We start from the raw sequence: 19,887 nt of genomic DNA, 5'->3' as shown, positions 1-19,887 counted from the left end.
GGATTATATGTATATATTTTTATATATTTCTGCAGCTTGGAATGTTACCACTGATATTCATTGCTGGATAGTATGTAAACAGTGCACCAATGCAGTGAACGTGATCTGCAGTGGCATGTTTGTAATTACCTTCACCTTTAAATCGTCTCTTTCTTCACTCATGCCTCTTCTTCAACTTGTGGTCCTGCTATGCAGTGCCACTCACAGCTATATCTAATTTCTTCACTGCCTGCAGGAAAACACTGTGATAATGAAATCACATAACCATTTCTTTTCAAAATCCTTCTGTATTTAACAGTCCCTATAACACATCAAGTAAACATTCACATTTACGCTCTTAATAAGCAAACTTGTCAACAGACTGCTTGTTAGTTTCCCAAATTCAAGAAGTAAGTAAGTAATTAATTCAGTAATTCCATAGCTTCTTCTTTTGTTTAAAGAAACAATCTTTCAGGGCTCAAAAATTTCTGTTATTTTTTTTAAGTACAAATTCTACACCAACAAAAGAAGCTACAATATTTCCTAATAAAAGATTTGAAGTTTAGCATAGAATATATGTAACTCTTCTATTGGCAGAAGTAAAAATGGCAGTGTTGCCAAAAAATCTGTTTTTAAAATTAATATTATCATTTTATTTAAAAGAACTGTACAGCTGAATCTGTGATAATAGTATTTAATAGGATTGTCTTACATTAAATACATACACAGCTACTATAAATATGATATCTGTTGGCACATGGCAAGCAGAAACTTGATTTAGTTTCAAAAGATTCTGTTATGAACTAATACTGAAAATGTTTCATATTACTATCATCTGCTTAACTCTCCTGATAATTCAGGTAAAGTATTTTCATAACTGCTATGTCTACATTGGTGATCTTCAGATGTGCTGTTAAGTAATGCAGAACATCTTGGAAAGACCTAGAGTATTCACATTTTCAATTGCTTATGTAAAGGTACTCTCATCATTTGATCAGTTGCTCTTAATAATCATTCTTGTCAACTTATTCTACATACCTAATTTTTCCCAGTGGTTTGCGTAGCTGATATCATTTGTTCATAAATTGATTCTATACTGTCTGATAAGCAGTACCCTTTTCTGATTTGCTTGGGCATGACTAATTTGCATACAACATGTGTTTCTCTGTGTTTCTTCCAACATATTCTTGTGATGCACAGGTTTCCAATGCAAACATTATGTAATTCTACCCAGTAGAACGTGTATTGCTCTTACTCACTGCTAGGGATAAAAGTTAATGCATGTAATTTTATTAATTTTCTTTGCTAGGGATAAAAGTTAATGCATGTGATTTTATTAATTTTCTTTGTTGGCAATTGTTTCAGCCATCAAAATTTCAAAATTACTGTCTAGAATCTGTTCAATACCTAAATCAAAAGAAATTTGAAGTGAGCTGTCCACTGAAGAGCAGTATTTGCTAGAATTGCAGTTGTTATTTTTTATTTTGAGAGACTGGTTGTAGACTGCATTCAGGGCAGTTATTTCTTTTGCATCATCTTTTGGTGCTGCTGCAGTTACTTTCTCCTGCAATAACTTTTCATGAGTGTTAATTTGGTTTTGATGTATAATGCAGTGTGAATGTTCTCTTTCTGGTAACTGAAATATTTTTTCTGCTATTTTGTTTGGTGTATCATCAGTTGAACCATTCCCTCTGTAGAAGCAATTTAGCATTTTAATGTTACTTGTTGCAACAGAAACACTGCTGGAGTCTTCCTTGCAGCCAGCTTGACTCACTGAAGAACCTTCGGACATGTCACTGTTTATCAACTGATTACCATACTTTTTGGGATTGATTTTGACTATCATGGGTTCTTGCTGTGCCGTGGAAGAGCAACTGTCTATGGAATATTGTTGTCCTTGATCAGAAGCATGTAAATGTGTATTGTTGTTAAAAAGTATTTCATGGACCATGCGAGCCTTTTTGCTGTAATTAAGTGCAGGTTTCCTGAACTGCTTCTGCAATTGTAAAAATGATTGATTAGAAATTGTTTGACTCAATTTTATTGGTCTACAACATGGCTTATCAGTTTCATATATCTGTATTGTTTTCTCTGGCTCTTTCTTAGAGTTAGTTGGAAATAGTTGTTTCTCTTTCAGAGGAGTATGCAGAAACAGTTCTAGAGAACAGTTAGGCTTGTAATTTTCGAGCCGAAATCTTTTGCCACCAGTTGTCTGCAAAAAATGATCTGTAGCTGCTTTGAAATCTAAGAATGAAGGACGTCGTTTCTTACTTTCTTGTGCCATGTTTTCTTGTACTGTTTCAGAAATATTTTTAGTGCACTTATAATCACTATTTCTTTCTTTATTAACTGTCAGATCTGGTTCAGCTGATGGGGTTTCTGAAATCTTTAACAGTTGTATGGTTGTACGTACATCTATACCAACCCAGTATTCACTAATAACATGTACAAACACATCTTTAACTTTTTCTTCTATCTTTAACGCCCATCTTTGTTCACTGTCAATGATATGCACATCCTTGAGTCTCCTAAAAATGTGAAGTTTGTTGTTTGAATCACCTATTATCACACAAGGACCATGATTAGGACCTGCTGTATTTTCAGTCCTTATTGCTTCACTGTTACAAATTAAAAGCTCTATTTCAATATAATAAGTGTAGTTGAAGACAGTTGATTTTATTTTTATTTGATATTCTGGTAAATGCATTGCAGATTCTTGAAGTTTGTTTCCCATTGGTGGTGGCCGATTTAATATTCTCTCCAAATCTCTTGGATTGGAATCAGCAATATCTTTGAAAGATTTTTTCCCAGTCACCACCAATAATTCCGATAAGACAGGACCAATTCGATCTAACTGCCTAGAGACATAAGGGGAGTTTTCCCATAAGCGACAGTGGAAACATTTTGCTAAAACTATAGAATTTAGAACACCTCTGTAGCAAGATTTTAACAACATACAATGTACCAGGCATTTAGTTACACGTTGACCAATTCGTATAATATGCATCATTTCTTGGTGCAGAGATGGGTCTTCTACCGTGAGACATCCAAAAGCTGCCTGTATAAGACAATTTACTTTCATTTCTTTTGTCTTTATACGGCCTTTTAGAGGATAGCGTAAACCCACTTTATTGAGGGAATTCAAACATTTTTTGTCACTTGTCCGCAACTGGAACACAGAAAATTCTGAACAGCTTGTTACATGCTGAAGCATCTGTGATAAGTTTTCTTCTCCTGTCATTGTGCTAAAGATCTTCATTGTTTCAAATGCTATGTAATAACGTGCCATCAGGCGTCCTGTTTCTGTTGGTTGTACATCAAAAACATCCATTTTCACCAGGTGATTTGTTGCTAGGGCATTAAGTTCTCGCAGACACATTTCCTGCAGTTTGTTTTCTATGCCTTTTTTTGTAAAGTGTGTAGGGATTCCATAATACTGTGGGTTTCTTATTGCACGTACATAAAGGAAAGTGGAACGCATCCAATTCATAGCAACAGCTGTCTCTGTAATTGTACGAAGAACTACTTCTGAATTAATATGTTCTTTTAAATGTCGGTGTAGGTTGCTTTCTATTAAATCCTTGCCTTCAATAAGTTTTTCATATTTCTCTTTTTCATTTTCTTTTGTCATTACTATTGCTGTTGCTTCTGTATCATACTGTGGCCTTCCAGCACGGCCAATCATTTGAAGTACTTGGCTGTCTGAATAATTTGCATACACTCCTCCCATATAATGCTGTGTTGACTTGACAATCACTAGATGGGCTGGTAAGTTTACGCCAAGTGCTAATGTTGATGTAGCAACTAGTACAGGAAGGTAACCACTTCGAAATAGTGTTTCTATGACATAACGATCATTAAGATCCATGCCCGCATGATGGAAGCCCACTCCACAGTTAACACATTCTTTTAATTTATTTTCTCTTATATTTGAAATTGCTTTAGTTATATGCTCTCTTTGACTAATATTAAAATGAAATGTTAACTGCTGACAGAGTGTGTCTGTTGTCTGAATGACTCCTTTCCTTGTGCTACAAAAGATGAGTGTAGGCTTACCATCTGAGTACTGGAGCAGAAGTGGCTTTAACTTGTAGCTTAGTGATATATCGAATCGAAACTGGGACATATTTTGAGGACAGTTATAGCCTAGCACAATTTTATTTAATTTTACTGGACGATGTTCTTCACTTATTTTGAAATATTTTGCAGGATTCTCAAACTTGCCAAGCCATGTAGCAATGTCTTCAATATTAGGGAGCGTAGCAGATACTGCTATGAAACGAACAGGAAATGGGAGACGTTTGTGACTGATCTCAGGTTTCTTATAATTAAGTGTTTCTTCTATTATTTTCATACGGCTTATCACTGCTTCTATGATGGGTCCTCTTCTTTCTTCACTTAGAACATGGACCTAAAATTTGAATTATATACTTTTAGATGAAATTAACATAATCATTACTGTTGATGAATAATGCAAATAGCCACAGTAACAGAATCACAATTTGTGACTCATTGTATATTTCACCAACAATCATTAAGGGGTGTGGGGTTCACAATGTCCTCCATGGATAAAATGATCATTAGTAACTTGAGATGTGCACTGACAGTCGAAAAAATTTTAGAGCACAGCCTTGCTGGATAGATTTATCAGTATTGCAAAAACAGTTGTATTTCCTTTTTTTGTTGATAGTATTCTACAGCTTTTATAATTTGTAGAAATGACATAAAGTAGCAATTTAAACTGCTGTTCAATTTATTTGTCATTCTGTGGCTGGTTTTGGCCAAAGGGCATTACCTAGCACAGATTTTTCTTAACTGAACAATGTCAAAAATCTAATATTTAGTATCCCTCCACATATCTACGTCTACATATCTTACCATTATTTAAAAATATTTTATTTTTGACATTGTGTATGTAACTCTTGATGTTAACAAAAATCTTTTTTTGATAATGGTCTTTGACCAAAACCAATCGCCCAATAAAGAATAAACTGAGCAGTAGCTTAAAGTGTCAAATTATGTCATTTCTAAAAGTTGCATTGTCATTACATAATATTGAAAATTCAATGAACAATATTGCTGTTGAAACTTCCTGGCAGATTAAAACTGTGTGCCGGAGTGAGACTTGAACTCGGGACATTTGCAAAGGTCCCGAGTTCGAGTCTTGGTCCAGCACACAGTTTTAATCTGCCAGCAAGTTTCATATCAGCACACACTCCGCTGCAGAGTGAAAATCTCATTCTGGAATATTGCTGTTTTTACAATAATTTTACTATTTTGAATATACATAAAATACCTTTATGAGAAGTATTTTAAGGCAGAATAGAATGGCACTTTTAAATTCAGTTGTGGTGTCCTTACATGTAGAAATATGATATATGTTCAATAATTCAAGGAAGAAAGCATAAAATAATTTAATGGTACTGATTACTAAAAAGATAAGTTAAAAATTGGAAAAAATAGAAACTTTTGTGAGATTTAATTCTGTAGTTCTGCTTGAATATCCTAATTTTGAATCAATCTGTTTTCTGTACCTAGATTTATGCAACTTTGTCAGTTATAGCCATTCAACTCCAATGTCATGTAAAGATAAAATGTTTTGTGGAAGGAATGATAAGGCTGGAACAGCATGTTAATCTCCAGATCTCATCTGAAAAACCTTCTGGAAGGAATGAAGAATTTTGTGTCTTCATAGAGCATGATAATGTGTTGTATATGGGATATCAGAAGCTGAAGGGAAAATAGACTCTCAAAGCACAGCAGTTCATAACTTTATTTGTTTCTTCTGTTTACGCATCTTTCAAAATGCAACACCTCAAGTCAGAATACAGGAAACTCTACTAGTATTATATAGTAAACTGCACTTCTTATACCAGCAACGATAAGTGATAATTCTCATCAGGCCATAAATTACCCACTGAACGCCTTTTCTTTATCAATCCCCTCCTCCTTTTCTGGTCCTTTTTTCACATAAATAAGTACTCATTCAGTAAAAAAAAAATTCAAGTACGTCACTGAATCCAAAATTTGGTATTCCTGTTTTTGACTGATCTGTTGAAAAGGCTGATTATTTCTGCCTGATAGAGTAGCAGTTCCCTCAACTTTTTCATCAGCTGTTCTGGACTTCCTGTATGTGTAGGAAATTATGGGTAAGGAAAACCTGTTTTTAGTTTAGAGCATAAATAACTTCATGGTGCACCCAGGGGGGTCTAAATCTCATATCATGAGGGGGAGGGAGTGCTCTTAATTTATATTTGTGCCAGTGTCACATTTTAAACATTGTGACATCCATTATGAGAAGTTATTTATTCTACAGAGGATATATAATAATGAGAGTTAATTAGGTGAAAGTATAGGGATAATTGAACTAAAAACATTGAAGTAAACATTGGTCTGCAGATGTGCCATTTGCAAGATAATTGCTTATGTGCCGTTGCAAGCTCCTACGGACTTAAGTATAAATTTTGCACTAGTTAGTGAAATGTAAATGTTTTGATTAGATCCCCACCTAATTGGGTTCAAATTTCACCCATGACTTACTTTAACAAGAAATACAATACTTCTTCAGCGCATGATATGTTACAGTTTACTGTAGACTTGCATCTGTTTAAGAAAGTGTCCCTCATGTCCTCCTCACATTTGGAGACAATACTACACTTGTCTATCATTGAGTTACAGATTCTTTTAAACGGCCTTGGATTATCTCATAAATATTGACAAGACTGTAAAATTCACTGCTCCATTTCTTCAACAGTATCAGCTTGAGTACTGTATCTTTCACTTGTGAGATGACTCAAAACACAAAACTCTAGTGATTTGAGGTCATGTTACCTTGGAGGCCGAGGTACAGATCCTGCTTACCATCAATTTTTGACCATATTGCCATGTTACATGTCATTGTATATCAGCAACAAAATGTGCTGGTGCCCCATCATTAATGTACCTCATACCCACATCTTAGACCATGAGTGAAATTCGATGCTAATTTGATGGGGACTCAACCAAACAATATACATTTCAAATATGTGACTACAAATTATAAATTAAAGCCCCTGCCTTGTCTGTCTGTTTATGAAGGTTAATCCCAGGAACTACTGTAGGGATTTTGATATGATCTTCACTAACAGATAAACTGATTCATGAGGAAGGTTTGTGTATATCACTTATTAATATTTCATGCAAGTTGGCTGAACTATGATGATGGTTGTCAATTAAGTTATGCTTCCTGAGAACTTTCCTGGCATGTGCTGCTTGAATTATGTAAGCTATATTAAAATTTGGAGTTAATATTCAATAACTTAACATCGTTTCCAAACTTTAATCATATGCAGTAGCCTACAAACAAATTTAACACTGTGTGAGCCAAGTTGCCAAGACGTAGATATGTGGGGCTACAATGCAAAGTTAGAGGTGTTGCTAGTTTGTTTAGTTAAGACAAGACTTAATACTGCAACGTACCAACCATATATACGCATATTGGCGTGAGCCTGAATGACGAATTGCAGCACCACTGACAGCTGGTGAGAGGAGGATGTTCTCATTGTAATAACTCAGAAAGGCCGACACAATGTTGCACGGAAGGCTAGCTGGTGCTGCACAGACTTGTGCACCAAGCGGCAAGGCAGATTCCTCACTAACAGTGGCAGTGGTGTTTTAGGATACAACATGAGTAGTGGTGCTTATACACAACAGGTACCGACTGAAAGTACTGGACGATTTGTAATGAAATTATTCTCAGTCTCACAGCCTAACCAGGATGATGGGTCTGTACTGGATGAGGCTGTCACATGGACCTGCCAGCAGAAGTCACAAGTTCAAGGCCATGGCAGGGTAACAGCACAACACACTATGTTCCCCCCAGACTTAGTGCTATGATGCAACTGGCCATCCCAGAATAACTACAGCAATGTGGCTGCCTCCTGCCCAGGGGGTAGCAGTTCACTACCTGGGCACACCAGTCGTCATTCACTATCACAGGATGGATGTCTTATCATGATGGGCAGCCACTATTGTGAAGTAGATACACCATCATTTGGTACACACACCGTTGGCATTGGGACCATGCTGCTGAGTTGAGTAACAAGGCCGCCAGTGCTCAGTGGAGAACCTGTGTCAGCATTGAGCGGCATGCAAGCAGCCAGCATAGCCGATTTCAGTGGCTAGCTGGCCACTACCTGGTGCACTATGCAGCACAGATGCTTCAATAAAGAACTTGTTTCATTTGTAGCTGTTTTCTCTGGAGCCTCCTTCACTCCCATCTCTTCTCCATCACCCACTCACACCATCCTGGCTCATAGCCACCCCTCCCTGCACTGGGATACCATAATTTGGTTTTAGAAATTTGTCATCATCTTCACTCAGCACAATGTCTGGACCACAACCTAAAGTACCAACACAATATGGCATGTGAGAAAACATTTGGTAGTGTTTTGGAGATTGTAACAGACATGGAAGGGAGGCATGTCTGTCTTCATAATTTAAAGATTACATTTTTTTAGGATTGCCTTATCTGACATTGATGGAAATACAATGAAACTTTATGCACCTCATGTCTCTTAGATTTATATGTGAATATTTACCAATAACAAGCAAAATGCTTGAAGGTGAATAAATTCTAAATTTTAAGGGTAATTGAAGAGAGCAGTATTTAGTGTCTATAAGGTGTACACACTGTAACTTGCTTGGGCATACTGAGCCATAGTGAGGCAGTGCCTCTAACCTGTTGTACAGGTCATTTTATGGTCATATTGTAAGGCACTGTAGAGAGTCTATGTGTTTCAAGAAACAACATACAGAGTAGTTTATGATAATTTTTTGGAGTTGTGATTCCTTGTTGTATTATTCTGTGTAATGGAAAATAAGGGTGAGAGAGAGACACAAGATGTCCCAGAGCCAGAAGCAGTACAGATATTGTTAGAAAAGGTAGGCAACTGACATCAGATAATATGTAGTAACATGAGCAGTTGACAGCTCAGGATGAATAGTTAGCATTGCTTCAAGTACCACACCATGAAGTGGATCCAGCTTATGCAGGATTAGTTGTTCCCTTTACTGGAACATTATCTGAGGAAGTGTGGTCATTCTTAGAGTTCCTTAAAACATTGTCAGAAATGGGTGGTTGGACCAAAAGTCAGTTGTAACAGATAGTGACTAGTGGGAGATGGAGAAGAGCTTTATAAAGATGCAAGAAACAGAACAGTGTCAGGCATTCTTGGAAGCAGTTGAACATTACTACAAAAAGGCATGGGGTAATTGTGAAAGATTTTGCAGACAGGATAAGGAAATGAAATGAACACATGAACAAGTTGGGGCAGAGTAATGCAGCAAATGCAATTTTTGTTGCAAGAAGCTAAGCAGAGGGTGCTCAATGCTCTTCTGAAGGTGTTTCCATTGGACATATCAAGGGTGCACACAGTGCACCAAAAGATCTGCATTGTGCTATTAGGTTAGTGATGGAAAGCAATGAAACTTTTATCCATTATGGCTGGGCAACACTGCGACTGCAATGAATAAAGGTTTCTAGAAATTACTGCATCCAGATGACTGGTTGCAGTAATTTCAAGAGGCCTGGAATGCAATGAAATTGACATATCAACATGGATATGAGATAGACGTGGGATATTTTTGGTGAAAATTAAGTGTTATAGGCATGGGCGGAAGGGGCAATTATAGAGGCAGTGTCGCCAGCCACAGGAAAACAGAGGGAATTGGAGGTAACACTAGCAGAATTTTGGTAATGAGTGTAGGGGTGGATGAGGAGGTGATAAGCAGTCATCAAACAGAAGGGGAAACACAAAGACCATCTAAAGGCATTCCCATTTACTTAGATGCAACAAATACTTGAGGTGAGGTGGAGCATGCAGTAACAGCTGTTGTAAGAGGTAAGGAGTACAAGCTTTTATGGGACACAGGGATGTGTGTGTGGGTTGTCAGGAGAGACTTGGTGGGTCAGAGGCAGTGGCACCTGTCATGGGGATAATGATGTGACACTGTTATGGTTGATGGACGTTGGTCAGTATGTGCATTAAGCTCGCTCGTTACTCATGAGAACGGTAGCTGCTTGGGAATGGGACAGCAAGTAACTCATGGATCGAGCACAGGTACTCATGAGTGAGGCAATTGAGTCATATTGATAGTGGATGGGGAAATCGGCCAGGTGTGGTAATCAAAGGTCTGCAATGAGAACTGCATGTATGATGTGTACAGATCTGATGAATTCATTATTTCATCTTCATAATATTTTGAGCTTTACATTTCCATGCTGTCTTGTTCAGTAACATTGCAGAAGCAGGGAATAGTCATATGAGTTGAGCAAGTGCCAAGAAGTAAAAATTTTCTCTGCTATAATCAAACTCAATTTATGGCTGTTTAATGGAAGAAATAACATCCTTTATACTTAAATGAAAAATAAGATTAAAACTACTTGAGTAGTAAATGATCAAATGGAATCAGTAAATGAAGTAGAGGTTGAAGATAATGTAATACGGAATATAATATATCTATATGTCTAGAAAGCAAAAATCTATTGGTAACAGGAACTTCTGAATACAAACCTGTATGTTATATTTATATTATACAAGTGGAGATCATTTACACATATTAGGTGTGTTCCATCTCCTATGATCTGACTGTTCTTATTAGACAGTTTCCTTGTCCCTCTTATTGTTATGAATTAATGAAATGTCATTGATACATTCTGGATTGATATGAGCAATGCTTGTTTGATACAATTAAGCCTGTACTGCTAAAATTTCTTTTGCTTGCAGCACTACTTGTGGGAATGCATAGGATTTCTTTCACCACTGTAAAGAGCTTGAGGAATGCACAGGCATTGGCTTTCCATCATGACAGAATGTTTTTGACTTTATCATCTGGGATGTCTGTGTTCAAATATTTCTCAAGTTCATCTCTGCCTTTAGAAGTTGGCGAATGCCAGTTTTGGAAATTCTTTATGGGAGAGAGGATGGGATCTTCTTTGTCTTCTTCTGTGACTACACTATTTAGCTCCTGATGAACAGTTTGAAAAAATATTTTCTTTCTTCTCTTCACTCAGTAGTAGCAATTTAAATACTGCCTTCCCATCTTCCCTCTGGCATGTACCTAGTAAACTAAATCCCCATGGCACCACAAAAGGCAGTCTGTTCTGTTTCACTCTCCAGGTAATTTGTGGCCTCTTTGGAAGCTTAAAGGAATTTAATTTTGCACTCTGTTAGATCTTGGTGATACAAAGATATTATTTCCCCCTTTTTTTTTTTTTTTTTTTTTTTTTTTGTGAATGAAATGAATCTACTACATCAGATAGATGCTGTTTCATCAGTTCAACATCTTGATTTAATGTTTTTTCCAAACTTGCCATCAAATCAGAGGATTTCATACATATCCTTCAGTTCTGCACACTGCCTGGATGGATTCATAAACATCAGTCAATTCTTCCCTAAGGAACTTCTCATTCAGTGTCTTAATGCTGTGTTTATACAGTGCACTCTGCATGGCACACATTATGGTGTTGAAGAGCTTTCTCATGTTCAGCTCTTGATCCACCACAAATTTCATTTGTTTAGTTCCAGAGGAGATATATCTGTCTCAGGCAATTTTTCACATAACTCTCTAAGAATATTTTCACTTGTTTTTGAAATGGTGGGAATCTTCATTGTCAGGAGCACATTGTTTCTCAGTTCAGACCTGTCCTCAGAGTCTACAATAATACTAGGATGTGACAGTCAGATAATGTACATGTGATAATTGTCAGTCCAAAGATCGCACATCATAGAACACTCTTTCTGGACAATAGCTTTCATTACTTGAGGCAAGACCACACTTCTCATTCGATCGGCAATACCTCATATATGGTGAGAGACAGTTCTCGAAGAAGGCAAACTCTCTTGTACTCTCACTGTCCCATACTTGGCACCAGTATTGATTTGATGAATTCATTATTTCATCTTCATAATATTTTGAGCTTTGCATTTCCATGCTGTCTTGTTCAGAAAAACTGCAGAAGCAGGGAATAGTCATATGAGTTGAGCAAGTGCCAAGAAGTAAAAATATGTGAAAGGCTAATAAAGTCTTCCCCACTAACAATGTTGAACAGCCATAGCTCCAACGCATGCATTTTCACGCACTTGTCCCTGATTGTGTCTTTATTGCTGTTTGAAACTGTTTTAGATTTTGAATGTGTGACACTTTTGCACATAGTCTTTTCATGCTTGTTGTGCTTCTCTTGTATATGAGTAGCACTTTGCGTCCCTCTCTTTCACACTGAGTTAGATCAGAGGATCACACATATCTGTTTCAGCCACCATATGCAATTAAAAATAGCAGTAATAAACATCTTTTCTGTCAAATACATTTCCTGTTTTTTTCTCATATATTTTTAACATAATTAAGCAATTTTTTATTTGGAAAATGTAAGATAACATAAAGTGGAAAACATTATGATTATTGTTTCCACAATGTCCCAAGTTGAAATCAGGTACACAGTACCTTCAGTACATTATAAATATCATTCAGATCTCAATAAAGTCGAAGGAACACATTTTCTAATTCCATTCACAAAAAATATCGTCCATTTTATTTTATTTTTTAAAGTGACCTTTGTCCATGACTGAGCTTTTCAAATTTATTTTGAGCTGAGTTAACTTAAATTATACTGTGAGCAAAAGATATGTAACAGTTTTTATAGTTTGTAATGAGCACCTCCCATGTCTTGGCTATCTGTGTTTTCTAAAACTTTGAATTAAAGGTTAATAAATTTGGCATCAGACACATAAAAAAAGCGCAGATAATGAAAAATTACAGTGCACATCATAATATTGTTTGTCCATTAGAGCAGAAGGCAGTTTAGCAAATTAAGACTTTAATAGCTAGAGGCTCTTTGATAAACTTTCAATCAATGGACCTGATGGCTCTTCAAAAAATGCATTACTTATTAATTCAACTTATGTAATGACTTAATAATTTAAATCAGGCATTCACAATATCTTGTAGACAATGATATATTTACACTAATAAATACAGATCGTACCTTTCCTAGGAAGTCTTAAACAGACAAAGCAGAGTATTTCTGGCTCACTTACTCCCAAAGCATATTTGTTATGAGCACACAAAAGACCGCATTCATAATAACATTTGCAAATAAACTGCATACTCTCATAGTATACCACTAGCTTTAACCCATGACTGTTCAGAAAATAATAGAGGCATGAAAATAGATCTTGAGCACTCTTGTGTGACATGGCTATATGAGTACACTTCAGGAAAATCAGATAACATTATCATGCGGACCTTGTTCCTCTAAAATGAAATGTACACAAATTCCTAACAAAATTCAGCAAGTACGTGTAACTTCTTCTAGCAGGAAATGCCCTGGCTTGTTACAGGTCCATCCAGAGAACATACATCACGTCTACTAACATTCACAGAATGTCCCCTTTCGTCATTATAGCTCTGTAAGAAACAGCACTGGATTGTCTGTGACTCACACAAGTCTCACAAGCACAGTGCAAACTTGTAACAGGCAAACTGTGTCAGGCTTACCAGGTCTATTGCTCCTCGTGGCCGTTAGTATGGTTCACAGCAGTAATGAGCTATGATTGAGCATGAAGGCTGAAGTGACTGCCTCCAATGGACATAGATTTTCATGTAGGGACTGTTTGCTTTAAGCAGTGTAGAGAGATTACTGCATGTAAGCGAGGACTGCAGTATAATCCTGGGATTTGTCTTTTTGTATCAACATTGTGCTGTAACTGACTTTTGTCAACATACAGTAGAACTTAGTAGAATGACATACCAGCTAGGGGAAGCTGTTGCCAGTATAGAAATGCTGTGAGGGTTGTCTAGCATATTAGACAAGCCAGTTGAACCACATACAACTGCACTAAGGCTTGATTCAAATGATTAAGTGCCAGGTGGTACTGGGAAGGCACTTTAGTGACTGTGAAGCTAGATCTACTTGTGAGTAAGTCACATGTTGTAAAACTTCTAGAAAAGAATAATATATTAGATCCAGCAGGATAGATGGAGAAGTGAAGATAGAGAGGGGGATGTTGATAGCAAGTTTGGATGATTCAGATGAGGATGGGTGGTGCACAAGGAGTGTGGACCACAAGCAACCCCGAACCACTGTTAAGACTCCATTAGTATGAAAGTGGAGCATCTAAAGGGAGTAGAGAGAGAGAGGGTGAATGGAAGAATTGTCTTTTGAATTTGAGGATTTTTTCCCCATAGTGTTTGTTGTAAGAAATGCCTGTGACTTGATACCAAATGGCACCAATGTATCAGAAACCATATTGCATACAAAGGCATTTTCAGCTGATTATGGAAGATTTTACTAACCAACAGTTAACTGATGGGATAATAGAAGAGAGTAGTAGTATGTGGGATGCAGGAGTCATGGTTGTACCAAAAACTCTATGGATTGTTCTAGACAATACAGGTCCTGCCATGATTACCATCACTTGAACAGCAAGACCATAACAGATTCATACCCCATCCCCAACATTACCAAAACCATCATATAATCTGGGACAATGTAATTTCTTTTTGATCATGGATTTGAAGAGTGGTTACTGTCAATTAGACGTGGTTTCTGAAGACACACCAAATATCATTTTGGGTACCATGGGGCACTATCAGCTCAAGAGAATGACCTTTGGATTGAAAAATGCATCTACAACACTTCAGTTTTAGGTGGTGTGTTTGGAGGTTTGAAACCAAGCCAGTATCTACTTTACTTAGACAGTACCACTGAATTCACAAAAGACATGGAGCACGATAAACAGCGTCTGAAGAAAGAGATTGAGGGCTGTGCATCTGTTGTTGAGCACAGAGAAGGGCCATTTTGCATTAGAAGAGGTAGGGTAATTGGGCCCTGTAATTAGTAAAGACAGTGTAATGACAAATCTGAGTCTAGTGCTAGCTACATGGGAGGTCCCAGTGCCTAAGCCATTTAAGGAACTGCAATCTTCTTTGGGGATCTCAAATTGCAGCAGGAAATTTGTGAAAGGGTTTGCTGAAATAGCACAATACTCACATAGTTGTTAAGGAAAAGTGTGAAATTCATGTGGACAGAAAAGTGCATTTGAAGAATTAAAGAGATTTTTAACACCCAGCCCAGTTCTAGTATTTCCAGACTTTCAGGAGGAATTTATCCTTTTGTGTGACACATCTAATCATACTTTGGAATGTGCCTTAAGTCAATTGGTCAATGGTGTAGAATATCCCGTACGCTATGTGTCAAGTCAATGTAATGCAGCAAAGAAGAACTAATCAGTGACAGTGAAAGTAGTGTTGAACCTCATTTATGGTGTCACAATTTAGTAATTATCTTTATAGGAAAAAAATTTGAACAGTGACCAACCACACTATTTTGAAGTGGTTACTGGGACTGAAGGGCCCATCTAGCAGGCTAACAAGATGGGCTCTAAGACTTACTGAATCTGACTATGAAGTATTACACAAGCCAGGAAAGGAGCATCTAAATGCAGACACTTTAGGCAGGAAAGTAGCAATGTTGAAAGTTCCTGGTCATGGTCTTAGAGAGTAACAGGCAATGCAGAGCTCTGACAGTTACTTTAAGCAGTACAGAGCACAATCACAGTTTAGCAAAGGTGATGAACTTTTATGCAAGGGAATGAGGATAGGGCCATGGGTAGTAGTAGTAGTAGTAGTAGTAGTAGTAGTAGTGGTTGTAGTAGTAGTAGTAGTAGTAGTAGTAGTAGCAGCAGCAGCAGCAGCAGCAGCAAAGTTTAAGCCTTTTGAGTCTCATCGATATGAAAAAAATATAATTTTAAAATTTTTCACATAATTAACCTTGATTATTATAGTAAACAATGAATTCCAGAAGAAATTCACAGCAAGTAACCATGTAATAGTTTTAAGGAGGTGGTTTTGCTTTGAAACCACTGCTACATTTTTCTATGGCATATTTGAAAGAAAATCCACATTTTTCCTAGATGCAACCACACATCTTAAAACTTCCATGAACTCATAATGCCTAAAGCAAATTATAGTAAAAAATAACAAGCAAAAATGGCCACAAAATGTAATAAATTTTGTAGCAAAGCTATATACTGCCCCAGTGGTTTCATTTCAGAACCACACACTAAAACTATAGTAAAAAACACGAATACTGGGTTGTGTCAGTATGAGGTGATGAATGACCAGGAAGACTCTGTAGGCTATATTAACTTCAGATATACTTACTTTCACTGTCAGTGATCCCAGTATGACTAAATGTGTGTCACAATCTTCTACAGTAATGTAGCACAATCTCTGTGCTGATGGTTGCTTTGAATGCTACAAGTGACTGCTAAATTCATAAAGTATCTCAGTGTATCACTAGGTTACTATGTTTTGCAACAACATCAGTGGTTTCATGCTAGAGGCACTGGTAGTTAAAAAAAGTAGTGAAATGGCGTTTCTGGCAAAAACCACTGGTACTCAGAGGGTAAAGGAGGAGATTTTAAAGGAAGCATATGATCAAGTGAAATCTGGTCATGGAGGGTGCAGGGCAACAAACTGGAGAGTGGCTGAGAGATACTGTTGGAGTGCAAGGAAAGCAGATGTGAATCAATATATGAAGAATTGCATGCAGTGTGTGCAGTGAACTGACATAAGCAAGTGCTGTTGCAGAGGCCACTGGAAGAATCAAAACCATATGAAATGCTCTGTACTGATGTATCAGGACTGTTAAGTCATTCACCAGCTGGAAACTGGTTTGTTTTAACAATAATAGATCACTTTTTGTGGTATGTGGAGATGGTTGCTATGCTGAACCAGCAGGCAGTAACAGTTGCGCAAGCAATGGTTAACAACTGGTTGCTAAGTTTGGAGTGGCAAATATGATAATTACAGACCAGGATTCAAATTTCACATGAGACTTTATGAAGGAGCTGTGTTGGTTGCTGAAGGTGCAGAAGTTAAGAACTAATCCTTTCCATCCTCTCCATCTACAGGCCAATGGCAAGTACATAGAACAACTAGGAAAATGTTAAGTTACTGTGTGAGTGTGCATCATAGTGGCAGGAATAGATATCTAAGGTATGTCTGTTGGCATATAATTCAAAGGTACACACAAATACTGGGTTGTGTCAGTATGAGGTGATGAATGACCAGAAAATGCAATCACCATTTGATTTGATAAAGATACAGTTCAAAAATAATTGTAAACAGTTTTGTAGCACAATGACAAATCATGTACATTTATGAAGAAATATTAAGTTCAAGTGAAAAACCATAATTCTGTTCTGCTAGTTTTGTTCATTGTTCAACAGCCATAAAACTTTATTTTGAAACACTTTTGTATTAATGCTGAAATTGTTAGTAACTTATATGAAGTGATCAATTTTGATGAAAAGTTACACAGTTCTGTCATGTCAGCTGCATTAAGCAGAAAAGAAACAGTTGTTTGTAGGTTTGGAGCTATGTTTGCTACTGTAGAAATGTCACGCAGTTTCACGTAGAATGTGAATCTGAAGAAGGGAGTAACAGTGAAAAGTAAAAGTAGAATAATGCTTATCTATGGAAGTACCACAGATCTTTGGAGAATGTTATGACATTGTACACCATTTACACATGTCCTGCTGTGTTCCAGGTGCTATCTGGTAGAGATATTGAGCATAATACTTACAAGCAAGACTCTCAGGGAACAGGGGGTTGAAATTATGAATCTGCACTAGAGACACATCAGTTTCTATAAACAATCAATATATTTCCCTCACACATTTTGAGTAACTTTGTCTACTTTGTTGAGGACATTATTTACACTTCTGTGTCATGTAAATGTACCTTTCAACCATTAATTCATGCAAATTTACTTTTCTTACAATGTTGTAGTATAATTGTCTTCTCAATAGCCCTGGGATCAGAAATTAAAAACCTGTTCACCTCAGAAGATTTTATGAAATAACACACATCCACACAAACATTTTTGTTCAAAGATAAACATTTTATTCAGTTGGTATGAAAACTTGCACAATCAGAATTGTATCAATGACAGAAGATTTGTTGCAATCTGTTTTATTACATAAGGTAAAAAAATCTATTATAAAACATAAATTTTTGTCTCAAACAATGGAAAACCCAGGATGGAATGTACCAATATTATGAAAAGGAAAGTTGCTACTCACCATATAGCAGAGATGCTGAGTCACAGATAGACACAACAAAAAGACTGTCACAAATAATCTTTCGGCCAGTAAGCCCTTTGTCAAATCTAGACAGCAACTAAAGCCACACTGTGAGCAGCAGCACCAGTGCATGATGGAGTGGTGACTGGGTAGGGGTAAGGAGGAAGTTGGGCAGGGAGGAACAAAGATAGTAGGTTAGCAGTGGGTGACAGTGAAGTGCTGCTGGAGAGCACACAGGGACAAGGTGGAGAGAGCGTAGGGCAGCTTTGTGCAGTTCAGAGGTTAGACGGAACACAGGAGACAGGTCAGGGGAGAGGGGGTGGAGGGGGATAGCAGAAAAGTAAAAAGAATGTGTGTGATTGTGGAATGAGGGCTGTGTATTGCTGCAGTGGGAACAGGGAAGGGGCTGGATGGTTGAGGACAATGACTAACAAAGGTTGAGACCAGGAGGATTACAGGAACGTAGGACGTATTGCACAGAAAGTTCCTATCGGCGCAATTCAGAAAAACTGAGGTTGGTGGGAAGGATCCATTTGGCACAGGCTGTGAAGCAGTCATTGAAATGAAGGATATCGTGCTGGGCAGTGTGCTCAACAACACAGTGACCCAGTTGCTTCTTGGCCACAGTTTGTCGGTGGCCATTCATGCAGACAGACAGCTTGTTGGTTGTCATGTCCACACAGAATGCAGCACAGTAGTTGCAGCTTAGCTTTTAGATCACATGACTGGTTTCACAGATAGGTCTGCCTTTAATGGGATAGGTGATGTTTGTAACTGGGCTGGAGTAGGTGGTAGTAGGAGGATGTATGAGACAGGTCTTGCTTCTAGGCCTATTACAGGGATATGAGCCATGAAGTAAGGGTTTGGGAACAGTGGTTGTGTAGGGATGGACGAGTATATTACGTAGGTAAGAGGGATGGGAAGGATGATGGGCAGAGCATTTCTCATTTCAGGGCACAATGAGAGGTGTCAAAACCCTGGTGGAGACTGTAGTTCAGTTGCTCCAGACCTGGGCGCTACTGAGTTATATGGGGATTGCTCCTCTGTGGCTAGACGGTGAGACTTTCGAAGGTGGTGGGAGATCAGAAGGGTTAGGCATGGGAGATTTGTTTTTGTCAGGGTTGGGAGGATACTTATGTTCTGCAAAGGCTTCAGTGAGACCCTCAGTATATTTTGAGAGGGACTGCTTGCTACTGCAGATGCGACAACCACAAATGGCTAGGCTGTATGAAAGGGACTTCTTGTTATGGAATGGATGGCAGCTGTTGAAGTGGAGATACTGCTGGTGGTTAGTAGGTTTGATATAGACAGAGGTACTGATGTAGCCATCTTTGAGATCAAGGTCAACATCTAAGAAGGTGGCTTGTTGGGTTGAGAAGGACCAGGTGAAGCAAATGGGGAGAAGCTATTGAGGTTCTGGAGGAATGTGGATTTGATGCCCTCACCCTTGATCCAGATCGCAAAGGTTTCATCAATGAATCTGAACCAGGTGATGGGTTTAGGATTATAGGTGTTTAGGAAGGATTCCTCTTGATGGCTCATGAATAGGTTGGCATAGGGTGGTGCCATGTGGGTGCCCGTAACCATACCTCAGATTTGTTTGTAGGTAATGCTTTCAAGGGAGCAGTATTTGTGGGTGAGGATGTAGTTGGTCATGGCGACTAAGAAGGAGGTTGTTGGTTTGGAATCCACTGGGCATTGGGAAAGGTAGTGTTCAACATACTTCTCCTGTATTATTGCTTGGGTCATGGAATCCCCCATATGGCCTTACCATCAAGTT

At 37.8% G+C, this 19,887-nt stretch overlaps 1 protein-coding gene across 1 annotated transcript in view; it reads right to left on the bottom strand.

The window, feature by feature from the left end:
• Window positions 1-1,315: 1,315 nt before the first annotated feature.
• LOC126180927 (probable ATP-dependent DNA helicase HFM1) overlaps window positions 1,316-19,887 on the bottom strand; it is a 116,435-nt gene continuing 97,863 nt past the window's right edge. Inside the window, exon 5 of the mRNA XM_049924734.1 lies at window positions 1,316-4,390. Within this exon, the coding sequence (XP_049780691.1) occupies window positions 1,316-4,390 (3,075 nt within the window). The remainder of the gene's footprint in view (window positions 4,391-19,887) is intronic.

This window comes from Schistocerca cancellata, chromosome 1 (assembly GCF_023864275.1).
Source record: "Schistocerca cancellata isolate TAMUIC-IGC-003103 chromosome 1, iqSchCanc2.1, whole genome shotgun sequence".
NCBI classification, from domain to species: domain Eukaryota; kingdom Metazoa; phylum Arthropoda; class Insecta; order Orthoptera; family Acrididae; genus Schistocerca; species Schistocerca cancellata.
This window is presented reverse-complemented; position numbering and strand designations above follow the sequence as displayed.